Source organism: Erpetoichthys calabaricus, chromosome 10 (genome assembly GCF_900747795.2).
Source record: "Erpetoichthys calabaricus chromosome 10, fErpCal1.3, whole genome shotgun sequence".
Taxonomy (NCBI): domain Eukaryota; kingdom Metazoa; phylum Chordata; class Cladistia; order Polypteriformes; family Polypteridae; genus Erpetoichthys; species Erpetoichthys calabaricus.
Genome location: NC_041403.2, coordinates 137321038 through 137346889, shown reverse-complemented (window position 1 = coordinate 137346889; position 25852 = coordinate 137321038). Strand labels below are relative to the sequence as shown.

Below are 25852 nucleotides of genomic sequence, written 5' to 3'. Positions count from 1 at the left end.
ATTGCTTTGCCTAAGTTACAAATAAAGACATGCAAAACATTTATCAACTTGTATGCGAACTTTCACACCACAACAGGCTTTGATGCACTGTTTTGCAATATATGTTGTGACAAAAGCCACTATACCAGCGCTCAACCCGACACAGACAGATGCAGGAGGCACACTGATAAAACAAATAAATGTTTTATTTATGTCCCCAAAGGCACAACACAGTCCCAATAAGCACAAGCACACTCACAATACTTCTCTTTCTCTTTTCTCCACCACTCCTCTCCGGCAAGCTTCGTCTCCCTCCTCTCAACTCTGGCTCCCAGATTGGGGTCTGCTGGCTCCTTTTATAGCCCACCAGTGCTCCAGGTGTTTGATGACTTATTTCCAGTTGCACTTCTGGGTGTCGCGGAAGAATCGTCCACACAGGCTTAGGTACCACTGCAGCACCCCCTGGTGGCACAAACTGGATCCCAACAGCGTTGTAGAGAACTCCATCTCCCATGCAGCCCTGTGGGAATCAGAGGCACCACTGCCATTCAGGGGGGCTGCCATCTAGCGCCCCGAGGGAGGTACTGTTCAGTCCCTGCTTGTTCCCCCGGACCATATAAAGTACAAGTGTCCCGGCCGTCCGCCACAGTGTGTAATCTCAAGGCACTGATCAATACTTGATAATATTTTTGACTTGAAAAACAAATGGATATATTTAGTAAGTTTTAAAGCATTTTATCACATTGGGGCTCTGGTACTCTATAGCTACTTAATAAAGTGTAAGAACAAGCTAGTTATTATTTTTTTTATTATTTATAAAATGTGCTTCACTTATTCACTTATTATTTCAATATATACTATGACTGTGAAGAAAATATTTTGATATGAAAAATACCAAATTTATCCTTTAAATACAGACTCTTTGGTTATAGAGTTGAACAGGCAGCATATTACAGACAAAAACATAAGAATTGCTCCAGAACCTTTATACTTTATAATTCTCACAGACAATTCTGTTATTCTTCATCTATCCTCCCGAGCTTACAATTCCAATTTAGAGGGCAGAACTTCAGATCTGCCACACTTGGAACCATCATTACTGATCAGACACTAAACCAAGCCATCTTCTGGCTTTAAAGACTCCAGATATCTGACTGTTTTTTCTCCACTTCATAAGGTGATTCACTCTAAGAGTCTTCAAAAGTCTATTGTGCCTCAAATGTAGCAGTACAGAAAAAAAACGGTACTCTTCCCATAAAATAAGCAACTTGCTTTGGATAAAACGATTAACCAAATGTAAACGCATTTAAGAGTAAATGCGTCTAATGCAAACATTTATACTGTGTCGTTCATTTCCAGTTTAAATGATCTTTCCTCAACTCCCTTTAAAGCACAGTGCTCTACTACACATTTAAAAATGCTGCCCGAGTCTTTGACTGTAGGTGTGAATTTGTAGAAAGTCCAGAGTGAATAATGCCCATCGATGCTAAGAATAGGCAGGGAGCTATAAACCCCACTGAGTGCTGGCTGGCCATTCATAAACCATGTGACAGTTATAGTTTCAGGCAGAAAGTCAGTCACCCGACAGTTTAATGTGCACTCTTGGCCGAGCTTGGGTGGGGAAGGATCCGATGTGATCCATGACACCTCAGGTGCAGTTCCTGTAAGAAGGAAAAGAGGAAAAAAATATATACATTAAAAGGGATAATGGCAAGGTGATGGTGCAAGAAAAGCAGTAAGTACTGAAGGAAACCCTTCAGGGGTGGAGTGGTGGCTCTGAGGCTAAGGATCTGTGCTAGTATCCAGAAGGTTGCCGGTTCGAATCCCCGTCACTGCCAAAAGAGATCCTACTCTGCTGGGCCCTTGAGCAAGATCCTTAACCTCTAATTGCTCCAGGGGCGCTGTACAATGGCTGACCCTGCGCTCTGACCCCAAGGGGTATGCGAAAACTAACAAATTTCTAATACGAGAAATCGTATAAGACGAAATAAAGAACAAAAAAAAAAAAAAAACCAAAAAAAAAAAAACCAGTAATGCTCACTCCAGGCTTTATCTACTCTCATGCCATGTTGAGCTGCAGAGGTATAAGAATAGTCAGCAAGTTTTCCACTGACTTCTCAGTAAAGTTCAAAAAACAAGAAAAATAAAGTACCCTAAGTTCTTGTCAATAAGCCGCGGCTTATCTAAGGAAAAAAGTTGTGAAAATGAAAAAATAGAATATCGGCTTATACATAAGTCCGGCTTATACATCCATCGCGGGGGTTGCGTTCCAGAGCCACCCGCGAAATAAGAATATCCGCGAAGTAGAAACCATATGTTTATATGGTTATTTTTATATTGTCATGCTTGGGTCACAGATTTGCGCAGAAACACAGGAGGTTGTAGAGAGACAGGAACGTTATTCAAACACTGCAAACAAACATTTGTCTCTTTCAAAAGTTTAAACTGTGCTCCATGACAAGACAGATGACAGTTCAGTCTCACAATTAAAAGAATGCAAACATATCTTCCTCTTCAAAGGAAGAAACAAATCAATATGTCTGTTTGGCTTTTAAGTATGCGAAGCACCGCGGCACAAAGCTGTTGAAGGCGGCAGCTCACACCCCCTCAGTCAGGAGCAGACAAAGAGAGGGAGAGGGAGAGTTTGTTTTTCAGTCAAAAATCAATACGTGCCCTTCGAGCTTTTAAGTATGCGAAGCACTGTGCAGCATGTCTTTTCAGGAATCAGCTTTACAAAAGATAGCAACGTGAAGATAATCTTTCAGCATTTTTAGACGAGCGTCTGTATCGTCTAGGTGTGCAAACAGCCCCCCTGCTCAATCCCCATACGTCAGGATCACAGATAGTCAGCGCAAGATTGACAGAAAAGTAAGCAATCTAGCTTCTCAGCCATCTGCCAATAGTGTCCCTTGTATGAAATCAACTGGGCAAACCAACTGAGGAAGCATGTACCAGAAATTAAAAGACCCATTGTCCGCAGAAATCCGCGATATATATTTAAATATGCTTACATATAAAATCACAATTTAAATGACCGCTATGCGCTCGTGTTGACTCGGCGACGCCCAGAGCAGAAAGAACGCGCTCCGGCCGCTCCAATCGCGCCATGCGGGGAGTGAGAGAGACGGCAATATCTCACACTCTCTCCCCCCTTAAAGAAATTAAATGGGCGCGAGTGAGACCACTGACCTCCCTCCCTTCTATTAGTTATAGGTTATAGTATGTTCGGCTTATCCATGAGTCCGGCTTATCTATGATACGATTTTATTTTAAAAATTCGTATGATTTTTGGTCTCCGGCTAATACATGAGTCCGGCTTATAGACAAGAACTTAGGGTAAATGAAGGAGGAGGAGCGGAGGAGTGTGAAGATTTGCAGTCTTCGGGCAAAGCAGACATTTCTTTCAGTTTATAGGATTGGTTTGCCATTTATCGATTACCAGTTTTGAAAATTTCCTCAGGTACATGGGAGTTGTAATACCTGTATCTTTACATTTTGTTTTCTGTACATTTCCTTTACATATGAGCCAAAAGCTATTCTCAGATCTTGTGCTCAGTAATTTTCATCTCACTAAACACATTCATGCTATCCTCTCCTCCGCACTGCCTCTCTCTATTACAGACAGCAGGCCAGCTTGTGATTAATCACTCAGAAGGAACACAAGGTCAACAACATGTGTCCATTTCCGGGCCCTTACCTATGTGTACTCTTAGTGCAAACACAACTATATCCATGTTTCATAGGGTACAGAACATGATCTGCCAATGGTGTTCTCACCCTTCAGACCACTTTGTTCATTTTAATGTTGTCTCTGTCCACTCCAATCTGTTTCAGCCTTGGCTGACTGAGCTGTATAGGTAGAAATTTGTTTAATTGTGAGGACTGAGCATTTACATACTGCTAGAAGCCATTCTCGATGGTGGAATCTTGACCTAGTCACTCAGTTTGTATGTTGTTTCTGTGGGTTTTCCTCCAGGTAGTCCAGTTTCTATCCACATACATATTAAGTTAACTGGAACTCTAAACTGGTTCAGTGTGGGTATCTGCATGAATGTGTCCTGTGATGGACTGGTGCTCTGTCTAGAGATGGTTCTTGCATTTTGTTTGATTGCTGCCTGCTTCTGCATCCATAAACTGGAAAAGGTTAATTAAAAAACAGATAGATGATAAGTAACCATTCAAAAGACAAAAAATGCCAGTTTTTGTTTGATTGTGTACTTTTTTAGAACAAGAAAGCAGACAAAGATTAAAAACTTGGCCTCTGACATCACAATTCTCCTGAAAGTCACAGTCCAAAACTGTAATGCCAATGACATATTACAAGGCTTTATGCCGTGAACCACGTCAGATTTGTTGATCACAGTCACCAATTTTGTCGCTGCACCATGTCAGATTACATGACTGAAAATTACAGCTTGATGTTCTGACATTCCAGCACCATTTTTTTTTCTGGCAGCCAATAGTGCGCTGCCTGATATAGCTGCCGCTTTACAAAATGTTAACAGCTGCAGCGGGTTCAGATGCAATCTCTGCCCTTTATTACTTTTTTCCATTCTGTTATGGTATGTAAAATATGAGACATCAGACAGACGAGCTACTCTTCTGTTTGTCAGGTCCACAGCCCCCGTGCCTGATGGAGCCAGTGCTGTACCAGCATGAAGGGTTAATAGATGTGGTGCATTCATCCTCCTCATTGCTGCATTCTACTGTAGTGCCGTCTGAATACTCAGTGGCTTCCAACCCTTGCACACAAACAGCCCACCTTATGACCAAAGAAGAAATCAAACCCGTTTAATTCTATCCTAGCCACTCACAGACTGGTTTGGCTCAATCGTTAGGTACAGTATGTCACATTAGTTGATTAGCTTCAAGGGAGCATGCCGCAGAGTACCTAAGATTATATAAATGAAAGCTATGACTAAAAATCGCTGGAAAGGTCATCTAATGTGACATAGGCATAATAAATAAACAGCCTAGAAAGACTCCAGAAGCTGTATGCAATGTTTACAGCTAATCAGCTGATAAGAAACTGAGAATTAAGCCATTGCCTAACTGACTTTGCTGTTTACTGTGTTTTTTTTTGTTTTTTTTTGCTTTTCAAACACAGGTTTATTTGTTTTTTGGAGGTCATTAGTTTATTTTAAATTACTTTGGCTGGGAACCAAGCCTGGGTCAAGTGGTTAGCTACACTCATGGCCAAAAGTTTTGAATGACAGAAATATCAATTTTCACAAAGTTTGCTGCCTCAGTTTTTAGGATGGCAATTTGCATCTACTCCAGAGTGTTATGAAGAGTGATCAGATGAATTGCAATTAATTGCAAAGTCCCTCTTTGCCATGAAAATGAACATAATCCCAAAAAACCCATTTCTATTGCATTTCAGCCCTGCCACCAAAGGACCTGCTGACATCTTTTCAGTGATCCTCTCGTTAACACAGGGGAGAGTGTTGATGAGGATAAGGCTGGAGATCACTCTGTAATGCTGACTGATTTAGAATAGAGAGATTCAATTGTTGTGAAGAAGCCTTCAGGGTGCCCAAGATAGTCCATAAAGCGCCAGGACTATCTCTTAAAGTTCATTCAGCAGCAGGCACCACCAGTGCAGATCTTGTTCAGAAATGGCAGCAGGCAGGTGTGAGTGCATCTGCTCGCACAGTGAGGTGAAGACTTTTGGAGGATGGCATGGTGTCAAGAAGGGCAGCAAAGAAGTCAAGAAAAACATCAGAGACAGACTGATATTCTGCAAATGGTACAGGGATTGGACTGCTGAGGACTGGGGTAATGTCATTTTCTCTGATGAATCCCCTTTCTGATTGTTTGGGGCATCCGGAAGAAAGATTGTCTGGAAAAGAAAAGGTGAGTCTTGTGTCATGCCAATAGTAAAGCATCCCGAGACCATTCATGTTTGGAGTTACTTCACGGCCAGGGGAGTGGGCTCACTTATAATTTTGCCTAAGAACACAGCCATGAATAAAGAATGGCACTAAAACATCCTCTGAGATTAACGTCTCCTAACCATCCAAGAACAGTTTGGTGATGAACAATGCCTTTACCAGCATGATGGAACACCGGGCCATAAGTAAAAAGTGATAACTAAGTGGCTCGGGGAACAAAACATCAAAAAGTTTGGATCCATGGCCAGGAAACTCCCCAGACCTTAATCCCATTGAGAACTTGTGGTCAATCCTCAAGAGACGTGTGAACAAACAAAAACCTACAAATGCTGACAAACTCCAAGCATTGATTATGCAGGAATGGGCTGCCATCAGTCAGGTTTTGGCCCAGAAGTTGATTGACAGCATGGCAGGGCGAATTGCAGAGGTCTTGAAAAAGAAGGGCCAACACTGAAAATATTGACTGTTTGCATAAACTTAATGTAAGTCAATAAAAGCCTTTGAAACTTATGAAATGCTTGTAATTATACTTCACTATATCATATAATCATCTGACAAAAGATTTAACAATAAAATTATCAAAGCCTACTAAAAAAACTTTAAACCTGGTCCACCTTAAATCTGTTCGCACCTCTCTATTCAGCATCTTTTGTTTTGTAAATGTGTTGATAAGCGCAAGCAGCAAGCAGTCTGCTATCCCATCCTCCCACTGCCACAGAAACAGCAAAAATCGCTCTCCCAGCTCAAGCTTTGTTTATGTGGGAGTGAGGTACTGGGAGCTGTGCAGTGTTAATAATATATTGTTATTTGGAACACATGCATTTCATGTGTGTTCCGTGTCTACAAAGATCTATGTAAGTGTAGCATGACAGAAATGTTGAACACATATCTAAAAGACAAACTTTTTTCATGTTTTAGTAATAACAACAAAATTTTGTAATGAAGTGTATAATGTGTGAAGTCCAAATATCAAATAAGCACTTTCACAAAAGGTACAAGTATAACACAAGTGCACTTTTATTCAAGACTATAACTGAAGAAAAAGAAATTGGGTTAGTGTAGTTCAGTGACACTACTGCTTTGGTAGTACAGTCGACCCTTGATATACGACTGACTTGACATGCGAACAACTTGATTTACGACCAAAATTTTTATTTTGATTTACGACCAACATCTTGCGTTACGACCTGAATGCGGTCACGTGTAGCCGCTTGCGCGATTGTAAACAAACAGAAACATTCCTATTAATGCGGCAAACATTCAATAAAATGTCAGGTTTGTAAACTCTCTTGGGACCTCCCCCAACTAGAAGACATGCCAAAGTCCAAACTCCGTATGGAAGACTGTTTATCTGTTGCTGGGGCAACAGCCGGCTTAAAGCTGTGCTGAGTCTCTCAGCCAAAGCAAACAGAAAAGATATCGATGGGTGATATGCATGTGATATCCCTGCCCGGCAATGGACAAGCAAGCTTCCACAGTCGCAGCAATCGCGCTTCAGGACGCACTTCAGCATGTCGTTCCCATTGAGTGGGGGGTTGGGTGTGTGGTCTCAGAAGAGTTCAGAAACAGTTCCTTGTATCATCGCAAGGAAATGCTGAGAAAAATTCTCGTCAGAATAACTTGTAGGCAGGAGGAGATTAAAATTAACGCAAAAGAAGCTATTGAAATGATTGCAAATGCCTGAGTGCAAGTTAAAGAAAGCCTTTAAAAAGCCTTCAGTTTCATTATCATCCTCCTCCCTTCCTGCAGCCCAAAGATGTCAAATTAAATGGTGAGTACAGTATGAAATTGTTGTTTCTGGTAGGCTAGGCACTTTTTATTACTTTTTGGTTAGTACATTAGAAACATTATTGGTGTTTTGGTAAAGTATGCACATTATACAACCCTTTTTTTATTATGAAAAGGTTAAGTAAGTGTTGCAGTGGGAGGTTCGGAACGCATTATGGGTATTTCCATTATTTCTTATGGGAAAAATAGTCTTGACTTACAACCAACTTGAGTTACAACCAGCCCTCGCGAACGAATTGAGTTCGTAAGTCAAGGGTCCACTGTATAGTGCTAAGAGCTGCTAATTCATAATCAACAGGTTGCGGGTTTGAGCCTTGCCGTGTCACAAAACAAACACTTTGAGTAGTGAGCTGCTCTTATTGTTACTATTATACAATAAAAACATACATTTGATTTGAGTCTGTAACAGCCAGTGTAAATGTATGGTACTTGTAAAGGTTAGCATTTTTTTCTTAATTCAGTTTAATTCTCCCAGCCATGTTCACCCCCCACCCCCCCCCCACCCCCATCTGACACTGCTGTTTTCAAATAAAGACGTGCTATAACATGTGCTATACATGTTTAAAACAGGTGTAGCATGGTGGCACATTGATTAATGCTGCTACCTCACAGATCTAGTATGCTGGGTTTTAAATCCTACACCTGTCTGTTATCCATAAAGAGTTTACATGTTCTCCCTGTGTGTGTGCATGGGTTTTCCTTTAGGACCTCAGATCTTCTGAAACATGCAATTTTGGTTAACTGGAGATTCTAAATTGACCCCAGGTGTGTAAGTTCATGAAATGACACAGTGATGGGGTGGCACCCTGTCTCAAGCCCTATTGAAATTAAAACCTGGATGGAGCAGAACTCTTTAAAATTAAATTGCAATAAAACTGAACTCCTGCAAATTGGGACTAAAATGCAACTTAATAAAATGAGCTCCTTCCCAGTCCATCTTGGCAGTGATCTCATCAGACCTGCCTCTACTGTAAAAAATCTTGGTGTCATTTTTGATTCCTCCCTCACTTATTCCGCCCACATAAATCACATTAAGAAACTTTCTTACTTTCACCTCCGTAACATATCCCGTGTTCGCTCCTTCCTCTCCTTCTCTAATGCTGAGAAACTTGTCCATGCTTTTATCACATCCCGCATCGATTATTGTAATTTCCTACTGGCAGGTGCCCCTTCTAATCTTATATCACAGCTCCAGCTTATTCAAAACTCAGCTGCAAGAGTCCTTACTCGAACCAGCAGCAGCGAGCACATCACACCCATCCTGCTCCGTCTTCACTGGCTCCTTGTGTCTTACAGAATCGAATATAAAATCCTACTAATAACCTACAAAGCTTTAAATAACCTTGCGCCAAACTACATCAGTGACCTTCTCCATCACTATGTGCCTGCCCGCCCACTAAGGTCCTCTGATTCTGGTAATCTTGTTGTACCCCTCACTAATCTACACTCCATGGGTGACAGCAGGGCCTTCAGCTGTATAGCGCCCAGACTCTGGAATGACCTACCAAAATTAATCAGGTCAGCTGACTCCATGAATTCTTTTAAAAAACAACTCAAAACTCATCTGTTCAGGAAGGCTTTTAGCTCTACTTGACTTTATTACCTTTCTCTCAGTTTACTTCTCTGTCAAGATGCTAATGTAACCTGTGTGTGTGTGCGAGACCATCAATTATGTTGTCTGTTTTTTTTTCAGAATTTACTGTCTTAATCTTCTTTGTTTATTTATCTGGTTTGTACAATGCTATATACTGTATATTCTGCCGTTCTTTATTATATTCTTTAAGTGCCTTGAGCATGGGAAAGGCGCTATATAAATAAAATGTATTATTATTATTATTATTATTATTATTATTATTATTATTATTTCCTGTTTTTCTGTCATGTTCTGCCAGAAACGGCTCTGACTCCTTATAGCCCTGAACCATATTAAGTGTGTTTGAGAATGGAATGTTGTGGTTAGTTTGAATCTGATCGCTTTTGTTTGTATAAAGTTCTTAGTACTAGGGTGTTGTACTGTGTTAGCCATTATGAATGTAGTGAGAAGTCAAGCAAAATGACACCTTTCATTGGCTAACTAAAAAGATTACAATATGCCAGCTTTCAGAACTTTTCAAAACTTATCATTCATACTGGCCTCTGCTCATCATCAACTACCTGAATTTCAGAAAGTAAATGATCTAATCATAACTGAAAAGAATAAATACAGCCCCGTGACCTCAAAAGTAAAGCTAGTCAGGGCTGATATTTTGGAGGACTGAAATATTGGAGCTGCTTATCAAAAAGCACTACTGATCAAGATAACCACTGAATGAGTTTGCCCACCCTTACAGTACAATATGTGCATATTTGCAGTTTATAAAAAGTACACACATATATGCTGTATATTTTTATGAATTCAATCTCAAGCTTGCTTAATCTAATTCAGGGTCACAGGTGCTACAGCCTTCCCAACAGCCCTAGGCACAAGACAGGAAACAGCCATGGACAGGGCAACAGCTTATAACAGGTTCCATATATGCCATACTCAGTGGCTACTTTATTAAGTCTGTTTATAGAATAATTTTTGCCTGAAGAACAGCCTGAATTCTTTCAGGTAGTGTATCAGCAAGGAACTGGAGACATTCTTTTGAAATTTTGCTCCAAGCTAACTCAGTAGCATCATGTAGTTTCTGTACATTTTTTCCCATACATTCATTCTGTGTTTGTGGAATCAGCTTGAGGTGATAATGTGCTTTGTAATCTGGAATATTACCCTGCTGGACGTGTTCATTTGAAAAAGAGTACACTGTGGTCATAAAGGGAAGCACAAGTCAGAAACAATGCTTAGATACATTATGACATTCAAATGAAACTCTGTTGGCATTCAGTGGTCTAATGTGTTTCCCATTAAAAACAATCCTTACAGCATGACACAACCAACCACAGGCCTACTACTGACAAGTCAGGCTGGATCCATGGATTATTGTTTGTGTCATATATAGAACTTACCAGCTGCATGTCACAGTCAGAGAGTGAGAATTGTCAGACCATGCGCCTGATTCTATTGTTTAGTCATTAAGCCTTGGTGATTAAATGCCCACTGCATCCTCACCTTCATATTCTTAGCTAGCAGGAGTTCAATCCACCATTGTCTTCTGCTACTGCAGCACATCCTTGGTAAGGTCAGGTGCACTGTGCATTTCGAGACGTCCTTCTACACTTGACTGTAGTAAAGAGCTGTCATTTAAGTGTTTGTGTCCTTTGTTACCATGAATGACTCAGACCATTCTCTTTTGACATGTCCAGTTAACAATGCAGTGTCACAAAATGTCAATGCACTGAGTGTGTTTTGCTAATGCCACAATTTCCTTTGAACCTTAGTGAAGGTAGTGTGTGAAAAGGCATCTTCCAAATTATCTGAAAAATATAATAACCAAGTCTGCTAGTGAAGAAATTTAAAATAATAGAAATACTGGATAATAACCATAAATACTCCGGTGCCTCGAGGAGAGATTTGGAAATGGCTTAGCTAAAACACTTGTGCAGACATAAAATCATACACATAAATCAGACAGTGAAGAATAGCACAACAAAGCAGATTCTCAAGATTTTATGCCCAACCTATAATTGGTAAACACTTGAAAATGCAGAAGATCCAAAAAGCTATGCGAAACTAATGCACAGTAGTTGAAAATGATTTCTTAAGGGTATGATGGAAATGTAGGGAAGTGCTTTCTCAGCATATGGAAGAGTCATCTGGAACCAAAATATATGCTTTAACAGTGTGAAGAAGCCTTAAAATAAATTGTCTCATATGAGATGTGGTATCTAAAAAAACACTCTTATAAAAAGGCAACAAGCAGATGTTAGGGAAGTGTTGGGTACATAAGGCTGACAACCTCTTCTGTATTGTATCCAAACACATTAATGTTTATCTTCTTTTTTTTTTTTTAATGTATCATTCTCCATGTTTTTCAATGGGTGTTACCATTTGGTGGCTGTAGACATGACATGCTGCCAGGCAGTACTGTGCAGCATGTGAATTGAACCTAACTGCACTTCAAAACAAGGTGGCATAAAAAGCAAAGCATCTGTTCTTTAAAACAAAAAGAACTATTTTAAGGCATACTTCTGATAAAGAATTTAGTTTCATTTTTTTAACATGTTATTGATTTTATTAAAATCAAATAACATTCCATACAAGCAAGAAAAGTTTAACAAAACTAGGTTTGAAACAAATCAACCCCCAGCCATGAAAAAGAGATCAGCAGAAATGTGTTGCTGGAAAGTTAAATTTGGAGTGTAATTGTTCGTAGGATGCAAAGACGTTGTCTATGTACAGATCTCTAAGTGATTTAATCCTGAATGTTTTCCAGACATTAAAAACTGCATACATTTGGGGGGTTAGATGGTTCTCATGCAGAGGTGCCACAGATAAAAGATTGTGCATCTTAAAATACTTCCTGCATTGGTTCCATATTCTGAGAGAGTGAAGCACAATTGGGGTGTTAGTATATCGGCGATGACTTGAACTTATTGGGGTACAAAGCAAGGAATATAAAGAAGCACTGAAGGATTTTATTTCTATTGTGAACCAAGCCTGTGTGTGTTCATCTATTTGTGTCCATGTCTGGGTTTTTATAGCTTAGTTGCATTTTTTGACAACGAATTCGGCTCACTATTTTTGCTTTGACACTCTCACATGTAATTGACCCTTGTTAGTTTCTTGGCTATTTATTTGTCTTATTTCATAAAGAAAGATATTAGACTGACTAATCAATCAATTTGAACCACTCTGTTCTTTCTAATATAAACACAATAGAAGGAAAAACATCAGTATGCAAAAGACCATAAAGCATGGAGCAATAAAAAGATACCAGTATTTCAATCTCTTTACTTTGAGTTTTAAAGAGTCATTACATCTTGCCTGAAGAAGGGGCCTGAGTTGCCTCGAAAGCTTGCATATTGTAATCTTTTTAGATAGCCAATAAAAGGTGTCATTTTGCTTGGCTTTTCTCTACATTCATAATGGCTAACACGGTACAACACCCTAGTACTAAAGAGTCATTTAATAGTCTAGATGATAACATTTATAACATAATATGCACAGTTAAGTTCACAGCTAATATTTGTTCCATAAAGTTTTACTTTTATTAATGTAATGACAGAGTTAGGCACAAATCGATAAAAAATATCATTATTCAGTCTGACAGTGAAGCATCAGATTAAAGAGAACAAGCTGTGATTTTTAAGAACTGCAGCCACTTGAGATTTCAAGTTCATGCATTCAGAATCTAAACTGCAAAGAAATGCCTGCTTTTTGCTTACAGCAAATTGCTTTTCATTATTTCATTTTTGGACTTAGCTTGTGGTATCAAAGGGAATATGCATTGTGCCATATACCAGAAAAAATACTGCCATTGTGACTTTTCAGTTTTTAAGGGACCGATCATTCTCTTACTTGTACATTGATTCCTGAAAAACCTTCTAAAACCTGGCAATCATTCAATATGAGACACTTCTGAAGAAGGTAGGAAATAAGCAGGATGTAGTAGAGGCTGCTCATCAAATTATTCTAAAAATATGGGCAATTGTCAGGAAAGAGGGCATTACTGACTACCTTGGCCCTTAATTGAAGCCAAAAGCAATCCTGATCTGCTTCAGTTTGAATATACCATAAGTAAGAAAATACAAAAAAACATTTCTTTCATGAATTCTGTAAATCTGGACTTATAAAGTAAAATGTAGCATGAGCTGTTGCAACCACAACCACATACTGATTACATAAGCACATACTGAAATATACGAGGGGCGTTCAAATATTAGCAGGATTTTATGCGCTATGCTTTATTTATTGAATACAATGAAACAACTTACACACTGTTTTTCTATGTAGTCTCCTGCCACTGCAATCCACTTGTTCCAATAATCAGGAAGCTTCATAATCCCACAAGAGAAGAAGTCTTTTGACTGCATGTTGACCCTTGGTTGCACAGAGTCAATAACCTCCTCATTCGACTTGAAGTTCTTCCCTCCTAAAAATTCCTTAAGCGGACTAAAGAGATGACAGTCCCTCTCTGAATGACTTGCACCAATCATACACTCTTGACTGAGAGACACTCATCCACAAACTGTTTTTTAAGTCTCGAATAAATCTGAGATTTAATGACTCCTTCATTTGTCAAAAAATTAATAATAATGCGCTGTGCAACACTACTGTTTACCTCCTGCTCCGACATGTTGATTACAACTGACAGGAAGGGGGGAAAGAGAAGCTAGCACTACTAACGACAACTTCATATATGTGTGTATTTATCCAATGAGTCAGGTCTACCTTGCACTATTTATAAGAACAGAGCAGGAAAATTCCTGCTTATAATTGAACACCCCTCGTATATTAGCAGTAAGCAAAAAGACCTGGAACTTACCCTGCAAATTAATCTTGTAGGCAATTTCTCTGAAACCAGTTAAGCTCTCATGGTGTACACGGCAAGTGTATATAGCTCCATGGTCATTGCTTGAAACCAGGAACTCTGTCTGACTCCAAACACTGTAAAGCTTTCCACCGTCAAGAAAAGGACCAAACTGAGTGGCCACCTTCACTGGAAGTTCATCTTTAAACCATCTGAGAGAAATGACCTTAGGGTAGAACCTCTCAACCCTAAAGCTAAGGACTAAGGTCTGTTCTGGCATTGGGATCCTAGGCAAACATTCGATTTGAAAATGAGATGGTCGCACTAAGTGAAAACAGAAAACAAATGATTTAACACAATTTAGATTTTAAAAGACTTACTTACAATTTTTACTTACAATTATATATTTTTTTGTTATTTGGAGATCCAAATATCTGTCAGACAGATCAGTTTGTTGGTTTCCTATGGGAGGTATTCTCTGCAAAAAAGGAAATAAAAATTAAAATTATAACATGAAAATGCAATCTCTCTTTTTCAATTTCATTTTCATCTCTACACACAAGAATGCTGTAAAAAATTAAAATAAAATTAAACACCACCCTTTGAAATTTCATTTTCAGCCTGAACAGCAATGAAGCTACAAAAATGAAGAATAAAATGTAAATAAACACTGATGCCTCCTGCTGCTCATTGAATTTTTATTTTCCATTTTGAACTTTCTCAACATAAAAATAGTTCGGGTCAATGGGATGGGCGTTGCACCTTTATTTCCCACAATTTTTTGTCCTTCATTGCTATAGCCACTTCAACTGATACAATACCATATATATATATATATATATATATATATATATATATATATATATATATATATATATATATATATATATTGTGGCAGGTGGACGGGTGTGGTCATCAGCCGCCTGCCGATTTCATGAGCCGCCTCCCTTCAATCAAGGCTGGAGTCAGGTGAGGAGGTTGACGAGGTCGGAGAGGAGGCGGCAAGGAGAGGCCTGGAGAGACAAAGAGTGAAGAGAAAGAGAGGTGGCTAAGTGAAGCCTGGACTTTTGTGAGACTGTTGGGGTTTGTGTGTGGCAGTGCACTTAAGACTTTGTATATAATATAGTGTAAATAAACATGTGGTGATGGCGGTAAATGTGTCTGCCTGTCTGTGTCCGGGCCGCCCTATTCCACAGTGGTGTAGTTGGCAGGATGCTCCACCTGAGACAAGGTGGGGACCTGCATTGAAAAATAAGTCTGTGGATAGCCCGGCACAACAGGGGAGCTCACCCACGTGCTGCAGGGGTGGCATGCACCCAACCCCGCAGGGAAATGTAGTAACCCGGACCGTTAGCGGTCCGTCATTGGACTATGTATTTCAGGGGCAGCTCAACGACGTGGCGGCAGCAAGGGGAGCTGCCGGGAAGGAGAAGCTGCAACTACAACAGCCGCAGCAGCCGTGGAGCTGCCCGGAGTCTCGTCTCCGTATGTGGAAGGAGGATGAGATGGCCGCCGACCGGAAATCCCTCCTTGTAACTGGCACGGGGTTGGATAGTATGTCCCGTGTGCCCGCCAATGATTGGATGATTGCCAGCGAGAAACCCGAATGGGCCGGAGGAAAGGGCCCATAGAAAGCAGTCGGCGAGTGACGCTGCTTGTAAGGTAAGCTCACCGTTAACTGACTTTCTCTCCCTGGCAGTGGTTCTGCAGCGGTTGCAGAGATGCCTCCTGCTCGCCGGATCGCCGCCACCTGAGCTATGTGCCCTCCAGGCGGAGACGCGGAAGTCAGAGGGGACGGCAGTCGCGTCAGAGCAAGCACTGCTGGCGAAAAGGGAATGGTGTGGCGCTGGATCTTCTGACCGGAGAGGTGCAGCAGGGACGGTGAGTAGGACCGGGCCCCGTAAATCTACGGACGCCGGCAGGACAGGGTCTGTCCTTCTACAGTAGGCAGACCCGAACCGCCGCGGCATCCCAAAGAAAGAGGAGGAATTGGAGGAAGAAAGCCGACTCCTCCGATATGGGAGGACGTGTTGCTGGGTGCACACGTCCCAAGAGAGGCCGCCCTCTGCCGAGGCAGAGGGAAAACCCGCAGCATGAGAGGAGAAGAGCGAGTGTGCTCCCGTTGGTGGTCCCGTGGCGGGGATCACGGAGGACTTGGTTGGGGAGGCGGAGAAAGAGAGTATTGGGGTGCCGGTCGGAGCGGAGAGCATTGGCCCAAATTCGGAGGAAGCGTGCCGAGAGGCCGCATCAGGGCAACGTCTCCACCTCCTGTTTTTCTGTTTATTCTATAGGACCGGGCCCTAGGCTGGAACATGTTGGCTTGCTGCCGAGGAATGCCTGTCCTCGCGGAATGGGCTGCTGGCCCCTAGGGGTCTCAGCTTGCGGGGGAGTATTGTGGCAGGTGGCCGGGTGTGGTCATCAGCCACCTGCCGATTTAAGGAGCCGCCTCCCTTCAATCAAGGCTGGAGTCGGGTGAGGAGGTTGACGAGGTTGGAGAGGAGGTGGCAAGGAGAGGCCTGGAGAGACAAAGAGTGAAGAGAAAGAGAAAGAGAGGTGGCTAAGTGAAGCCTGGACTTTTGGGAGACTGTTGGGGTTTGTGTGTGGCGGTGCACATAAGACTTTGTATATAATATTGTGTAAATAAACGTGTGGTGATGGCGGTAAATGTGTCTGCCTGTCTGTGTTCGGGCCGCCCTATTCCACAATATACATATATATATGTATATATATATATATATATATATATATATATATATATATATAATCTAGCTGTACCCCGTGGCTGTGCGAACATAGTAATGAAACAGGACAAACTTTAAAAATCAATAGACGTTGACACTGTATCTGATCGTGTTCAGCTCTGACGGGAAAGCGTTCCCCATGTGGGGAGAAAAGCACATGTCCATGATATCTCTGGTCATCAGCAGCTACCCTCTAAAACACATGGAGCTCTGAACTCTCTCTCTAAAACGTCAAACGTTACTATTTAACAATCTATAGATGGTAATGTCTGTTGAACAAGCAGGTATCACTAGCTAAGCGGAGGCAAGGTGCACTCCAACACGTGGCGGGATGTAGACTAACTCAAAAAGAGGCTGGCGAGTGAATCAGGAAGGCCCCGCCCCCCTGTTCTCGGCCCACAGCCACTCTGTTGGATTTTCATAAATACATCGGTACCGCAAGCGAACTATGGCACTTAGCGCGATGACAGAAGTCACAAAATCAACTGGAAAGTTCAAGCAAATTATAGAAAACAACCAGATCTAAATCCGTTAAGTAATTCTCTTGTGAAAAGCGGACAGACATACAGACAGAACGCGCTTGGACCACGAAATTTTTAAAACCGTTTCTTAGCGAGCACATATGGGCCAAGGGTAACCTACAGTCCAAATTTCAAGTCCCAAGTCCTCATGGTTTGGGAGATTTTGTGACGAGTGAGTCAGTGGTATTTGGCTTTTTTATATATATAAATAGAAATACGTTACTCATATATTTCTTAATGAGTTGGATTAAAAAAAATCTTATAAATGATGGAAAAAGAAGCATAAGTTAAACAGATATTACAGAATATGGAAGATCTTCATAGTGAATAAAATAATCAGTATTGTATTACCTTATTTTGAAAAGTATTAAAACAAAAGTAAAAAAAAATTACTACTGTACCACTTTATTTTAGAAAGTTATAACAATAAAGAGGGTGGCACAGTGGTAGTGCTGCTGCCTCACAGTTAGGAGACCCGGGTTCGCTTCCCGGGTCCTCCCTCCGTGGAGTTTGCATGTTCTCCCCGTGTCTGCGTGGGTTTCCTCCGGGCGCTCCGGTTTCCTCCCACCGTCCAAAGACATACAGGTTAGGTGGATTGGCAATTCTAAATTGGCCCTAGTGTGTGCTTGGTGTGTGGGTGTGTTTGTGTGTGTCCTGCGGTGGGTTGGCACCCTGCCTGGGATTGGTTCCTGCGTTGTACCCTGTGTTGGCTGCGCTGCGATTGGCTCCAGCAGACCCCCGTGACCCTGTATTCGGATTCAGCGAGTTGGAAAATGGATGGATGGATAACAATAAATAGTCAGATCGAGTCATTGATTGACTACAGGGGAATGGGGCAGAGGAAAAGGTGGTGAAAACTGCATAGGGGTAAATTATATAATACTACAAAAATTAAAAAAATATCTTGTTTCCACTTCAGTGTAAATAAATGTAAATCATGATGTAATAAAGGATAATTGTTGTCATTAAATAGCACATTAATTACTTCAGAACTACAATTACGCCTGGTCTTCATGTTTTGAGAGTCGCTGTGAAGCTTGTAGTATAGAGGTGAAAAGATCAAAATCACGTGAATTAAAGACAGTCAAAGTGAGAGATGTTCTGTCGATCAAAGTGGCTACAGCCATGAAGGACAAAGAATAGTAGGAAATTGAGGTGCAAATCCCCGCCCATTCACCTGTGCTTTTTGCATGTTGAGAACTTGAAAATAAAAATGCAAAGTGGAAAATGAAAATTCATTGAGCAACAGGTGGTGCCAGTGCTTACTTTCATTTCACATTTTAACAGCTTCATTGCTGTACAGGCTGAAAATGAAATTGAAAATGGTGTATTTCATTTTCTTTTTAAATTTTGCAGCATTCTTGTGCATAGACTTTGAAAATGAAATTGCGAAAGAAATTGCAGTTTCTTTTTATAATTTTAATTTTCATTTCCTTTTTTGCCAACAATACCTCCCATAGAAGTTTCCCAGGTCCATACCTTTTGATAATAATGAAACCTAAACAATCTGCTTATTTTCAGCTTTTGGATACTAAGAGAATAAAATGCATTTTCCCCCTCAGCCAGTTCTAGTGTACTATTGAAATTTTTTGGCATAACAGATTTCTGTTTAATCCACTACTTAGTTTTAATATCTATAATTTGAAGGGAACTACAATTATAAATTTCAAAATTGAGGTTTAACACTAAAACAACTTTTAGAGACAACCCTACCTGAAGTAGGGCTTGCTAGGCTTTCAGATCTCTTTCAGGCACAGTTCACTTGTTTATTACATGAAAATATCTAGGGTTCCTGTCAAATAAACCACAACTGACACTTTACATTTTGCCTAGGAGGACATATTCACCAGACAATGACCATGTCCACATCATGATGTTTAAACTGCATGATCTTTATAGTTAGTGTGAATTCTTATCCAAATTCTGCAGTATTGGACAATGAAGCTGACAGTAAGAGGAAAATCATGTACATGCATGAATGTCTACTTGTTATACCAAACTTTTGTAGAAAGGGGCAGTAAGTGTAACTAACTTTAATATGCTACCGTTTCTGAAATTGTGATGCATTAGGGAATTTGTTTATTAATATGCATCCTTCATATGTTTTAATTTTAAAGATAAAACAATATCAGTGCTTTACAGTGAGATGGTTGGCAGTTTCAGGATGCACAGGAAGGAGTCAACAGCTCTGGCTGAATGGACTCCAAGATTATGTCAAATATGCTCTTACTTACCCAATATTTTCAGGCATGTCTTTTTAGTAATTGTAGTTCTGTTGAGATAGCACACTCTGCACTGGTATTCCCGATCATCGTCTTCAATAGATGGCACAATACTGAGGCAGGACATGAGGCTGTTCTTGAAGGGCTTGTTTTCTGTATATCTACTCAAGTCTTCAAAGTGTTCCTGAAGTAGAGGGCTTTCTACCTTTGCAGAGGTGGAGACATGCTTGTGCCCGTGATATCGCTGCCACTGAACTTTCACTTGCTTTGACTGGACTGAGGTGATGTTGCACATTAAGGTCACTGCTTCACTTGCATAAATCTTTTCAGGTTTAATGATCTCCGAAACCTTTGGAGGAACTAAAGATTTTATCTACATTAGTAACAAACCATTACAGGCCACAATATAAATCATGATTAGACTATACACACAAAAGAAAACTAACAGCAGAGTGGCACTATCTAGTCTAAAAAGCGAAAAGAGTGCTTTAGTCCGTATAAATAGGAAAGCTAACAGAGGGCCAGATTTTGAAAAGTATAAAAAGTATCTATTCTTAACTTTCATTATCAGATGTACCTTCCTTGAAATGTCAACTGCAATGTACTTCATTTCTCTACCCTTGTGAATGAGTTCCTTCAGTTTCTATCACCATATTAAAACATAACCTAGTGTCAGAGTTGTCACTAGATTTACATTTTATTCTCTTTTTATTTCATAATTATATTTTTTTAGTTGTTAATTTTTCCCAACTTCAATTAAGATTGGTGCAAAAGGGGGTGGGCTCTCCATTTATGACACATTGTTAAGTGCATTGTTACCCAATAGCAAACCAAAAGAGACAATCTGCCCCAATTCCTTACGAGGCATTGCCTTGCAAACATTTTTAAAGCTCAAGTTTCTTGGTTGTGTAAGGCTGGCATAATTTGTTCTAGTTTTCCTGGCTTTTAGGGTAATTTAACCTTAGTTTATTTATTTACAACTTTGTGGTCTTCTTTCTTCATCCGGTACTTAGCTTCTTTATGATCTTTCATTTTCTATGTTATTTCTACAGTAGCTTATGGGGGGGTTATTGTCAATGTATCAATTCAGAAAGGATTACTTCTAAGGTTGTTGTTCTCTTTTGTAACAGGTGTTTGTTGCCAAATTTTGTGTTCATTTATTATTTTATAATTACTCCAAGCTATATTTAATTAGTGGATGTGCACTTTTGTGGCTGGGTTTTATGTTCTTTCCTTCTTTATGTGTGGTCGCTAGTAAAAGTTGTTATTTGATAGAAATGTCTGAGCAAATCACATACTCATTAACCCTTGTATTCAAGGGACTTTCAGCAAACACTATTACATTCCTATGGTTTTTAGAGACCCTGCATGTATTTAAATATAAATCAAGACACAAACAAATGTAACTGTTGTAACACTAGATGGTGCTATAACAGCGCTTAACCAGGGGTGTTGAACTCCAGTCCTGGAGGGCCGCAGTGGGTGCAGGTTTTCATTCTAACCATCTTCTTAATTAGTGACCAGTTTTTGCTGCTAATTACTTCTTATAATTAGCTTGACTCAGGCCCCTTAGTTGTTTCTTTTTCCTTAATTAGCAGCCAAACAATAATGAGACACGAAACAAGCAGTCACATGACCAGCTCACCTGTGCCTATCACACAGAATCTGAAAATAGAGAAAGGTGGAGGTCTCAGTAAGGCTGATCTCTCAGGTCATCAACACATCTTGATGGTGTTCTTAAAAAAAAAACATAAAATCATCAGTTTTGGAAATGCCTGCTGTGGCAGAATGAATAATTAAATAACGAGTTTAATTAACCGCAAGCACTGTCTTCTCATTAAGAAACTGGTTGGAGTTTGAAGCCCCAGGTTAAACTGGTCATCTGTTGGCTCGTTTCACATCTCATTTCTGTTTGGCTGTCATTTAATGAGGAAAAAAATCAATTCAGAGGACTTCTAATAGGGCTATTAAAATGAAGGGAAAAAAGTGAATTAGCAGTGAAAACTGATTAGGAAAAGGGTTAGAATGAAAACCTGTAGCCACTGCGGCCCTCCAGGCCTGGAGTTCGACATCCGTAGCTTAACCCAACACACAGACACTGACAACATGAGTTAAAAGCACCAAGAAGTTGTTTAATTATTTTCTCCTTGTACAGAGCTTCTCAAGCACCATTGCCACCAATAGACAGGCAAATAACAACAATAGTAATCACAATTAAATCACAATTCTCCTCCACACCTCCCAGTAAGCTCTGTCCTCTACCTCCCAACTCCAGCTCGCTTGCTGGGTCTCCACCAGTCTATACAGTATATAGTCAGATGGAGAATTGTATTTTTCTTCAGCCCAGAAGTACTTCTGTGTTTCCATCCCCGTGACTTTGGAGTACTTCTGGGCTATGTAAACAGTAGGGACTCCCCAGTCTCCCTGCAGCATCTCCTGGCGGCATCCACAGTACCCAGCAGGGCTGTGTTGCCGAACTCCAAGTCCCATAGTCCCCTGAGGGCATCCGGGACACCGCTGTGGCCCAGGGAAGCTGCCATCTATCGTCCTGGAGGAGGCAGTGTCCCTGATAAGCTGCCTTCCTCATCCTTCCATTACTCAGGGTGTCCCGGCCGGGATAAACTGCCGGCCGTCCCTTACACTGTCCAAAATTTTATTTAAGCCTCTTCCCTGAACACTTTAACTTAGGCCTTGATAAAAATATCAATTTTCTGATTAATTGTTACTTTTTGTTTGAATGATTCAATGTCAATTCTCATAGTGTCAAGTTTGATCTTGTGAATCTCTATCCTGCTCAGTTACTATATATAAATTTTTGCTTATCTTCGTTTTTGGCATCCAATCCAGTAGATGTCACTTATGTGCCTGTTAAGGCTTTTTATAGAAAAAGCACTTTACTACATATTTGTAATTGAAACCTTTGACAGTTAAATCAGATGTGTGGACTTCCTACAGATTCAAACAGTGCGTCAGTAAAGAATGACTGGATAAAAACAAAGCCAACTGTACAGCTCAGAAGTTAAGTATTGTTATAACACAGCAGATAAGAAAAATCTTTTATCCTGGTGTCATCCATAAACGACAGTCGACATCCAAATTAGTAGCATCTAAACAATTCACACTGTAGATGGCAGGTTGCTCCAATATTCTATTAAATTTCACTCGTGTCCAAACAATAACACAATCTATAGCAGTTTTTATCTATAAAGATTTGAGACCCTACACCGTTGTTGAAAAGAAGTGCTTTCCACAAATGATACATGTTTTGCTATAACAACCAGAAGGCAAACAAGTGAAGTTATTGTTCCTAGGCTTTATGAAGGTCAGTGGAGAAAATATCCCTAACTTGTGACAGCTGAACATTTAGTGCAGTGGATTCCTATGTGATAATTACATATCACTACATTAAACCTCGCTGCCTATACAGTATGCAGAACTGCTTACTTGACTGGCTGTTGTTCCAAAAACCCATCTAACATTTCCAACGAATGTTACATTGCTTGACTACATCAATTACAAGTTTGTGTTTTGCCAAGTACAATAAATGTTGCTCCTCCTTAAGGATGTGGCTAGCTGCACTGGTATGGTGAAAAAAGTTTGCAATGCGCCTCACCCGGCTAAGAAAATGGGCTATTGGAATTTTCAAAGCAGCATGCAATACCAAAGTGAGCTTGTGCACAAAGCAGCTGACGTGAATATCTCCGTAAGCTGCGCTGTACGAATCAGTTTAGTAGCGTTGTTAGTCATAATAGGCAGTTCTTTTTCTTTTATGTTCCATTCATCCAATGCCGCTGTCAACAAGCATCAGCTCTAGATCCTCATTTTAAAATGCTTACTTTTTGTGAGAGAAGGGAGTGTAAAGACATATTTTTGAAAACTGATTAATATGACTGTTACACGTAAGCAAATGAAGATAAGTGTAACTTGTAGAATTATAGAAAGACACAAGTCATCCCACTGCATCTTTAATTTTGAGTAATTCAAAATTATTTTAAATGTCCAACAGGGGAATAAATTTGGCTGAAAGTTTAGTTGAAGGGTGTATACATGGAGAGTCATAACACACAAATAGCTTATTGCAAAACATACTTTTTGTTTAAGAAGCAAACGTTTCATTATTTTATAATAATATTATTTGCAAGATGATATAGATGTTTTAAAAAGTAGACGCCATTGCATTGTTTTAAAACAAGGAGCCCCCCATAATATGAGTGGACTCTGATGTTCCAAAACACGTTAGTTAAATTTTGGATGAACTTTGAATGGGTGCAGTGATGTGATTTTTTTTTTTTTTAAGAGCAATGATATTTTTTTGCATATCTTCCAAATACTGATGTTAACTGTTCATTACTCATCAAGTATTTCTTCTTAAATGTCATTCTTTACTTATGCATGCATTATGAAGTCACTATGTAGACACCCTTCAGATAAAGTGTTACTGAAATTTGTCACATTATATTAATGTCCTCTATGATTGGTTAAGTAATCTCTAAAAAAGCCACCTCATCAAATATATCAGTGCGTGCTAATTCAGTCAAAATAAAATCAATATTGAATGGAATTGGGACATCAGTGCTAATACCCAGCCCTACTTTAATTCTTTTTAAAGTATTTTTAATACTTAATTACATTACATTTTTAATATTCTATGTAATTACATAAGCATAGTCTGCTACTCAGTACAATAATCTCAGACTACATTTTTGTGATCACTGCAATGTGTTTCTTGGCACATTCTGCAGTGATCATTTGTATTGTAGTTCAGTGAAATTGAACATATGTGTCATCTACTGTGTTTTTTGTCCCCATTTTCTTTTATATGAAGCTATTTCAGGTGATGTGACGTCTGCTGTTTCACTTGGTGCACCTGCTAAAGCCACCTGCCCTCTTTACTTTAAACCTCCTCCTCCTCCTCAACTGAGTTTGCAACTGTATAATTCCCTGGTAAGAATATTCAGGATCTGATGGCATCAGAAGAATCATTCTACACTGTCTTACACTTTTGTTCATCGTTTGCCTATTGCATGCCTCTCAGTCCCTCTCTGATCATCTGCCATCAACAACTGGGACTCTTTCAAGGGCTTTCTATGCTGATAAACATCAGCGGTACTTCTTTTCTTATTTCTTATCTCTCTAAACTCATAAATATATAAACAATAAGCAGTAAGATAGAAACACAATTATAATGACACTGTCTACTTTTTGACCACTTTTGCTTCTAAAGGGAGCTGTTTCACTCTGTTCAGCTGCTGCAGCTGTTTGCCCTCTTCACCTTCATTCTCCTCCTCCTCATCTGAGATCTGCCCCTCTATAATTCCTGGACCACAACTTTCATGATCTGATGGCATCCGAAATATCACTCTGCACTGTATGTTTTTCTGACACTTAATCTGCTATCAATGGCTGGGGCTCCTTCAAGGGCTTGCTGTGCAGATAAGCTTCACAGCATTTCTTTTCTTATCTCCTATACCTCTATAAACTCATAAATGCTTACATAAGAGGTAACAAGGTAGACACACAGCTTTAATGAACATATATAGATACAAAGAAGTCCTGTTATTCAAACACACAAATGCAACACTTAAAAATGTGCATGTAAAAAAAAAAAACTGACACTTTACTGCATTCAGTGTTGCTAGGAACCCTATACGTTTCAGGCGAAAAAATTACAATAAAATAATTATAAACTATTTTGGCACATTTTTGATAGTAAACCATTGCAGACGGAATGAATTAAACATATCTGGGGAACTGCATCCACAATGTATCATAAGACCCTGTGACAGCTATGAACGTGATGTCACAGGTCGCTAATGACCCGAGGTAAGCATACAAGATTAATCAGTAAATTTCATTTAGACAACATTACATACCTTGAATAAATGAATGCAAGCTAGAATACAATAAAGTGACTATAAAGCTACAGAATAAGAGATTATAAATGTGTCCCCAGTGAATATCTTATTTATGTTTGTACAGATACAGGAGTAAGAAGTACACGAGGCAACCTGATTTGTGTTTTTTATTAATTAAAATAAAGTTATGTATATTAGTACATTCTTGATTATCACCATTATTTTTTGTGAAAGAGTGGTAACATGTTGGTTGTTGGGCAGACAAGCAAAACGCCAAGCAAGAGTTTCACTGCACGCTACATAAATGACAATATTAATACCATTACTACAATTATAAATGGCTGAACATCATTTTTGTTAATTTGACTTTTAAAATAGTAAAAAATGTTAGTACAATTTTAGTAAAACCTAAAATCTGGATTACTTTGCCAACAGATATACGCCAGGCTAGTACTGTGGA

General features: G+C 39.7%; 1 protein-coding gene across 1 annotated transcript in view; it reads right to left on the bottom strand.

Annotated features, from left to right (window-relative positions):
* Window positions 1-164: 164 nt before the first annotated feature.
* The window catches only part of LOC114659437 (uncharacterized), a 43638-nt gene continuing 17950 nt past the window's right edge, over window positions 165-25852 (bottom strand). Inside the window, exons 5-7 of the mRNA XM_028811928.2 lie at window positions 19550-19897; window positions 14069-14377; window positions 165-1640 (exon numbers count right to left, since the gene is read on the bottom strand). Of these exons, the coding sequence (XP_028667761.2) occupies window positions 1315-1640; window positions 14069-14377; window positions 19550-19897 (983 nt within the window). The 3' untranslated portion in view covers window positions 165-1314. The remainder of the gene's footprint in view (window positions 1641-14068; window positions 14378-19549; window positions 19898-25852) is intronic.